This window comes from Jaculus jaculus, chromosome 16 (assembly GCF_020740685.1).
Source record: "Jaculus jaculus isolate mJacJac1 chromosome 16, mJacJac1.mat.Y.cur, whole genome shotgun sequence".
Taxonomy (NCBI): domain Eukaryota; kingdom Metazoa; phylum Chordata; class Mammalia; order Rodentia; family Dipodidae; genus Jaculus; species Jaculus jaculus.
In genome coordinates, this window is record NC_059117.1 from 40016708 (window position 1) to 40024830 (window position 8123).

Here is an 8123-nt window from a genome sequence, read left to right on the forward strand (position 1 = left end):
TGATTTCTTCAGTAAAATGTTTATCAAGCATTGGGATATGCCAATTAAAAACTTTTTTTTTTTTTTGAAAAAAGAAAAAAAGATTGTGTTTCATCCAAAGTCCATGGTGTTGGGTGGGACCTTCCGGAAGAGGTGACATAAAGTGAATCCTGAGGATTGCCTGTTAAGATTTAAACATTTTAAAAATAAAGATACCAAATCCTTTGGAAAGTCTATAGTACTGGGGGATAGTCCAAATACCATAAACATGGCTGTTGCAAGTAATTGAAAATTATTTTCAGAAGTTCATTACCAACCTGGGGTTCCCCTGGAACCTCAAGGTTTAGCTGGCCATATTTATTATCAAGACACATGATCCTGGGAAGAGCGTTCTCTCCTCTCTTCCTTCGCAGTGAATAGTTTTAGCTCAACATTCCAGTACCTTCTCTTTTCCCTTCTAAACCTATGCACCAACCATTTCTCAGAGCATACAAAGGTAGAAATTTCACGAGGTTTACCTGAGCAGGCACGTAACATGCAAAGGGTGGCGAGCTAAGAACAAAGCAGATGTTGAAAATGGCCTCTTGATTTCGTATCCAGCTTTCAGATTACCCTCTCACACAGTATTCTAAAGTATGCCGGTCACAGTAAATACTTACAGGATTTCAGTAAAAGCATAACTTATCTGAAATTGGGTATTTAGGGGTGGACGAGTTGACGCTACAGTTTGTCATTTAACGGTCTGGTGGGGTTGGCAGGAGAACTGGCAGCCTTTACCATTTCTTAAGTTTTTTTTTTTTTTTTAAGTTGTAGATTCCATTAAAGAGAAAGAGAGCAAAATGTCAGTGTCTCTCTTTCCAATTCTTCAATTATTATCAAACGTTATCATTATCTGGGCAAAGCAAGGAGTCCTGATGCACCTCTTCAAGTTGTCTTCTGCTCCACTTTTAAATCCATTAACTGGTGGTCTTCAGTTTATTGATGACTTTTTTCTCTTTGACCCTCCTGTTCTGGAACCAGATGGTGACCTGCCTCTCAGAGAGGTTTGTTGTGGCCGATATCCTCCGCCGCTTGTCCTTAGTAATGAATTTGTTCGTAGCGTATTCCCGTTCGAGTTCTTTTAATTGTACCTTAGTGTAAGGCACCCGTTTCTTCCTCCCCCTCCTATAGGAGCTGGCGTCCGAGGGATGGGAAACGACATCTGGAAAATAAGGGAGAAGGCAAGTTACTAAAGGAACAGATCCGGGCCAGAACATAGGCGACAGCTCGATCTGAGCCACTCGCCTTGCCCAGCCTGGCTGCTCTTTGCCATGCACGCTGTGCACCCCAGTCTTCTGCCAGAGCCTGGAGGCTTAGTGGGGAGGATGGTTAGTTTTGTACTGAAAAGAAATAGCCAGTGACCACCCCAGTGGAGTGATCCTGCTCCCCTAGACCGCCCCGTCCAGCGATTAACATCCTAGCGCCCTACAGGGCACAACACGGGTGTCTGACTCCTCTCAGCTTCTATGCTTCTCCAATGAAGCCATTTTTCCCCCCAGACAGCCAACAGGGCAATTTGATGAGCCAAATATTAGGTTAACTTATTCTTAAGCCTGTGTCAAGGGCTGAGAAGGGCGGGGCGCAGAGGGCGAAGGAGACTAGCCCGGCTCCCCACAAGTTCCCTCCAAGACACCCCTTATCCAAGGAAGGCTGGGGCCCAGCCTCAGCTAAGGGCAGTGCCAACAGAGCCAGCTGGGGTCAGCTCCCAGGGGTGCAGAGCTGCTAGGGCAGGCCAGGCCAGGGACTGAGCTGGGGAGACACCCGCGTGACCCCTGGCGTGAGCCGAGGAGAAGCTGGAGAGGAGCCGGAAGCGCGGGGCTGGAAAGGGGGCACCATTTACCGGGAAGAGTGGACTTCCAGAGGTGGGGAGGCTGCGTCTGCTCTTTGGGGCAGTACATTTGGCCGTTCCAGCCGTTGGGCAGCGCCCAGGGCTGATAGCTTTCCATGGGAAGCCCAAGGGGCTCATGGCGCGACTCGCCCGGGCCCCCGAGCCCGGGTACCACTGGCATATCCAGGTAGCCGGGCACCGGCTGGTGGTGGTGGTAAGGCCCGGCTGCGTAGCCCTGGTGGTAGAAGGCAAACTCCTTAGCGCGGGAGCTGAACTCCTCTGCCGCGGGGCCGGCGGTGTCCATGTACTTGTCCGCGAAGGCGGCGGCCGAGGCGGGCTGCGCGCACGACTTGATGGCGTTGGGGTGCGGGCCCATGCGGGCGCACGGGTAGTAGCCGCTGCCGAAATAACCGTAGGGCAGGGCCGCGGGGCCCGAGGACGTCTGCGCCGCCGCCGAGCAGGGGCTGCATTGCTTGGCGGCCTCGGAGCCCGCCGGGCCTGCGGGGCCGGGGCCTCCGGAGGACGACGCGGCGGCGGCGGCGGCGGCGGCGGCAGCAGCGGCGGCGGCGGCGGCGGCGGCGGACGGGGGCGCCTCCCCCGGAGCGCTGCTGTAAGCGGCCGCGGCGCCGGGCGCCAGGGGCGCGGGGTGCGCCATCAGGTTGCGGCATTGGTTGGCCGCGGCCGCCGCCGCCGCTGCCGCCGCCGCCGCCACCGAGAAATTGCCCCCCGCGGCCGCGGCCGCCGGATGGGGGAAGCCCCCGCCCCCGGCCCCGGCCGCCGCCGCCGCTGCCGCCGCCGCCGCCGCCGCCGCCGCCCCTTCCATGTTCTTGTTGAGCTCGTCGGCCACCAGGCCGCCGCCGTTGTCGTAGAGGAACATGACGGTGGGCTCGATCCAGCGGGGGTGGAGGAGCACGGAGGCTGTCATAGCCCGAGCCGCATGGAGAAGACCCCAGTGGCGCTGTTTTAAAAAGCCCCCAAGAAGTGAAGAGCGCGCGGCGCGGGGCCGGGGCCCGAGCGAGGGGGGCGGATCGCGCCCCGCGGGGTCGCGCCAGGCGGCCGCCCATTGGCCCGCCCCCCGGCTCCGCCCACGGCGTATGCAAAGCGGGCGGCTCCCACCCCGCTCCGCGCCGGCCGCGCACCCGCGCTCCCCGCCGCCCCGCCGCCGCCCGCGCCGTCCCCAGCGCCAGCGCCCGCGCCCGCCGCGCACCGTTCTCTCTCCCGTGGGAGAGGCGCACCGGATCCTGCGGGAGGGGCCGAGAGGGAAGGGCGCCTCCGGGCCGCCTCCATCCCCGGCCAGGATCTCACGGAGGGGTGGGGGGACCCGAGCTATACACACCGAGGCTGGGGAGGGGCCGGTGGGCGCGCGCAGTTGGGCTGTGGCCCGAGGTCGTGGGACCAGTCAGGTAAACCGAGCAGTGGCCAGGAATGAGGAACCTGTCTGGAGACTGGACCGACTTAGCTCAGGCTGTTTCTGGGCGTCGCGGGGACTGTTTTCTTTCCAGGTGTCCGCGTGCGTCTTCATGCAGCGAGACTCTGCGAGGGATGCCAGCGCTTACGGCTTTGACAACGTCGCGAATTTGCTCTCTTTTGAGGGGGACAAGGGCAGGGCGTCTGCTTCCTGTGGCTTCCCGTGGAGACGTCTGGCGTTTGGGTCCCAGGACATTCCACTGGGAAGCTTGGGCTGTATTTGGGAGCGCCCTTGCCTTCCCGGTACACAGCGTTAGCGGGCAATTTCATTTAGGCCCATAGACTCTGAACAACTATTTTATCTCATCACCTCCTCTCCTCTCCACTTTTCTCTTTTCCCTTCTCGCTTCTTCCCTCTCCTCTATTCTTCTCTTTTTCTTTCTGAGTCTCTCCAATACGTACAGCCACATTCATCCATTTATGTATACAGCTTGTCCGTGACTCTGACCCAGAAACAGTTCTTCCTGGATTTCCAGAGACTTTAGCTGGAGAAGCACCATTCACTCATACTCCATCCTCATCAGTCTGGCTCGTTTCTCCTGAACCGGCTTAAGTGACTTCTGGAGAGGACCCACACATGCTACTCCCATAGACCTCGGGTTGGACCTGGCTGGCCAGGCACCTGGGAGCCCCCTGTTGCATTCCATTTTGGGGAAAGAGAAAGGGGCTCTTTGGGGCCATTGCCTTCCTTGAAAATGGACGAACTCAGCCTGCAGAGGGTGCCTGGTGCCCAAGAACCAGTCCGAGAAGTCGGTCCTGGGTACCTGGGATTTGCGACCCTTTCCTGGGAGCAGGGTGGGGTGTGGGTACTGGAAAAGCTGAGCAGCAACCCTCTTGTAAGTCATAATGTTTTGGTGAGGGATTCTGGGGGTCCTGTCTCTTCGGGGTATGTACTTCCACTTCTGATTGTGAGACTGTGACCCGGTCAGATGCCCAGAGGGGAAACAAGCGGTCAAAGTGAAAGTGGGAGTCTGTGAGCTGAGGAGAGAGCGCTGCACTCCTGCCTGTTCCAGGCTTTCTGGTGTGCAGCCAGGCTGGAACTGGCTCTCTGATCCCAGCTTGCAGACTCAGCCCTAAGCTCTGGACATTACACATCCCACTGCTGGTTTGCTCTCTAAGCTCCTGGGGCTTCCCTGCAGGGTCCAAACCTATGAGGCTAAGCCCAGTCTTTTATCTGCATAGATTCTGGGTTTGCCCTGACCAATGTAAGTGTCGCCCAATAAACCTTCCCAGGCCCCCCTCCCCAGACGTAGTCCACCTCCACACCCAGTGTGCCCTTTCCCTCCGGACTTTTTAGCAGTTCTGGGTAAATATTGATTTGCCCCCGGTTTACCTTCTCCCTGACTGGCCATTTGCAGACTAAGGAATGAACCTCTGTGAAGACGTGATTTCTGTCTTTACTTTCCGGTCCTTTCGTCTGTCCCCCACCCCTTCTTCCCTCCAAATGGCATTGTAAAACTCACAGTGACAAAGAGACAAAGTAGGGTTTGAGGCTCCAGTTCCTTGGGACTTGAGGGCAGTTTTACATAAGGGTCAGACTTTGCAGCTGGAGGCCAAGGTCAAGTTGAAAGTTGCAGTCTAGTCAGAGTGAGAGAACTGCAAGGCAAGCCTGGAGACCAAGACAGCTGCAAAAGTCCCACCACCCACCTCCACTCACTCTCCATTCCCTTTTTCTTTGGAGTTTTAGATTCTGGCTTTGTTTGGCTACACATTTTTTTTTTCCTTCTGTCTTAGTAAAGTTTATGGGGTGGCGTTTACTCTTCTTCTCGGGCCCAGCCACAGCCTTTCCCTTAGCTGATTTTTTGATCCTCTACTGTTTTCCAGCCAGACTCGGAAAAAACGAAAACACAGCTTAGGAAGCCCCCACCAGCTACCGCCTGTGCCAGCCCACCTCTGGCTGTGGCGAGGCAGCTGAGGCACACCACGGTGGCCAAGGCCAGCTCCTTTTTCTTCCCTTCCTCCCCCATTTCACTGGAACCGGGAACCCTGTGAGCAGAGAAAGGGCCTGCAAGACTGCTAAATGCGACTGGGTCCTTCCACTCCAAAAATGGTGAGACAAGATTTCATCTTGTCCACAGAGGAGCAACCTACAGGTTTGTTGGGGAGCGCCACTGTGGAAGGGGGGCGGGAGGGGAAGGCTTTGGGTTGCATCTTGAATTCTTTGGGCTTTGCTCCCTACATATGGTGCCCCCACCAAGGAAGGGCTTGGGGCTGAATATCTCATTATCAGTCTTTAAAAACTCTCAGGACACAGTGACTTAGAGGGAGGCAGCCAGCTTGTTGCCTTGTTTTAGGTCTCTTGGATATCTGTATATTGATGTGATTTTTCTACCAGGCATATCAATGGTATTTTGGCATACCTCCTTCATTGTTTGTAAGTGTCTGCATGTTCGACTACACTGAGTTGTAGTCATCAGTGGGAATGGTTTTACGATTTAGAATAAGTTCTATGAATACTTTGGGGTCTGGGCTTCTCAATTTCTACTCGTTTTGAAGCAAAAGGAACCGATCTTTTCAGTCTTCCACTGAGGGAGATAAGTGACTCAACTAAATGACTGTCATTACACTTTCTTACCCCACCAGACAGCAACCAAACTGGCCTGCGGTGGAGAAAGAAAGGTTGGAAGGCAAGGAAGACTGGAGCGTGGTCTTGGAAGCAAGAACAGATTCTCTTAGCATTATTCCTCTTGCCCCAAAGCCAAGAGCAAAATTTGCACATTTGCCCATCTAGGAGGGCTTGACTTTCTATGCTGTCCCCCTCTACTTTTTTTTATTTTTATTTTATTTTATTTTATTTTGGTCTCTCAGACTTAGGGATTTTTATAAGATTTCTGAGAAGCACCGTCAACTGGACCATTTCATTCTCAGATTCTCCATGGGTTAGGAAGGGGAAGCCAGGGCACAGAGTGGAATCCTCAGGGAGCAGTGGCCACTTAAGCAAGAGCACCAAGGAGAGGGTTAGGGGTGGACATGGGAGAAGCTGCTATTCCTTTCCAGGCTTTGTCTGGTGCACCCAGATTTCTTTTAGAGAAACACTGATGGGGCTGTGCCTGCAGAAGCTCAGGATGGCAGCTGCAGCATGGCCTTTGTTCAAGGCATTTCCAGGGTCTTCCCCCTGCTCCAAAACACTTGGCCTCCCGCCCCCCCCCCCCCACCCAGGGCAGACAGGGTGCCTTGCAGCGCTTTGCTCATCCATCTGCATCCCACTGAAGACCTCAGTTGCATGTTTTTCCCTGTGGAAGACTCCATGCCAGCCTGGGTCATGGGGTATTCAACTCTCAGGCTTAGAGGAGAATTAGATAAAGGGGCACCATGTTTTAATTGAGTTTGATTTTCATAAGCAAATGAAATGTACCTGCTATCACTTTAACACTGCGCATGCTGTCAGCACTGTTCCCTGGAACTACTTCTTTGCATCTAGCATGAGGATAAACATTCCTTGGTTGGATTTAAAGACACTTTGTATTTCAGGATATTCATGTGTTTCTAATGGATCCAAGAAGCTTTATGAGCCACATTTGCAGGACGTCTTAACCCTCTCGCTTCCACTCCAGGCAGGCTAGGGGTATGGAGAAAATGGCAAGGGGAGACAGATCTAGAAAGGAAAAAAAAATTTAAAAGATGGCTGGGGGCTGAAGTTGGTGGGGTAGGAGGAAATTCTCAAAGAGAGTAGCGCCTCTGAACCTCGCTGGTACAGACAATTTAAGAATGGGGTCCGTGGGAACCACACAGCTCACTGGGGGCTTTGTGCGGATCCTCACTCCTTTCCACACCAGGATGAAAGCAGAGCTCTCTTTTCTTAAAGGGAAAGACTCAAGTCCTGAATCCTGGATTGGCCAGTGGACAGGGAAATGGCACACCCTGAGTCGCTCATTTCAAGCTTTTGTTCTAGAATTTTGTACAGTTGAAGCAATAACAAGGCGTCGGAAGGGGTAATTTTGGATCAAGAGAAGTCACTTTGTACTTCTTGAAAATGGAAGCTCAAGATCAAGTTGAGACAGACACACAGACCCCCAACTTGCCACCAAGAACCCCTGAGGATGGATTTTGAGGACAGCAAAATGGTGGAGGTTAGACCAGGTACCATAAAACCACTGGGGCAGAAGGACGGTGGAAGCCTGGAAAGAGCCCTCTTCCCTGTTTCCTACGAAGCCCTGAGAAGGGACAGGGCCACCCCTAGGTTTAAAACGAGCAGCCCTAGGTCCCATAACGAATCCCTCTCTGATCAGCGACAGCCAGACTCCTCAGTATTGGCACAGATTTGGAGTGAGGGTCCATCCTGGCCTGAGATGGCATCTGAGAGACCTGAGTGACTCGGAAGCCCGAGGTCTGGGTGGCGGTGGGAGCGCTCCCTGCCCTGGCAGCATCCCTGCTCAGCTCTGCCCTAAACTGGGAAACTCAGCTTTCACCCAAAGGACCTGGACATGCGTTCAAAGCAGAGGGAATAAATTTCTGGAAATAGAAACTCAGTAGAAGGAAGAAGCTGCTTCTTACAGCGGGTGGCAAGCAGCGGGCAAGGGTGTTAGCTTGGCACTGTGGGGACCCAAGCCGCCCAAGGGGTGGGTGGGTTTGCCTGTCACTTGGCCAGGGCCACTGATAGAACATGGGACAGCCAGGCGATCCCAGGCGGCGGCAAAGTGAAAAGGATGAGTCATTTCTGTACCCGAAGGTCCTTCCCTCTAGTGCCCCAAGGAATCCTACCACCGCCCCCAACCCACCCCCACCCTAGCCTGATGCTCAAGCCCGCAACAAAACAGGAAACCAGCGCCCAGCTCGGCTGTGGATTCTTTATGTCAACATATACAATGAA

At 54.2% G+C, this 8123-nt stretch overlaps 1 protein-coding gene across 1 annotated transcript; it reads right to left on the reverse strand.

Annotated features, from left to right (window-relative positions):
• Positions 1-801: 801 nt before the first annotated feature.
• Hoxa13 (homeobox A13) lies at positions 802-2789 on the reverse strand. The gene is made up of 2 exons (XM_004652784.3): positions 1859-2789; positions 802-1180 (listed from the first exon to the last, which is right to left on the reverse strand). The coding sequence occupies exons 1-2, from the start codon at positions 2769-2771 to the stop codon at positions 936-938; spliced, it is 1158 nt and encodes a 385-aa protein (XP_004652841.2). The 5' UTR covers positions 2772-2789; the 3' UTR covers positions 802-935.
• Positions 2790-8123: the final 5334 nt, after the last annotated feature.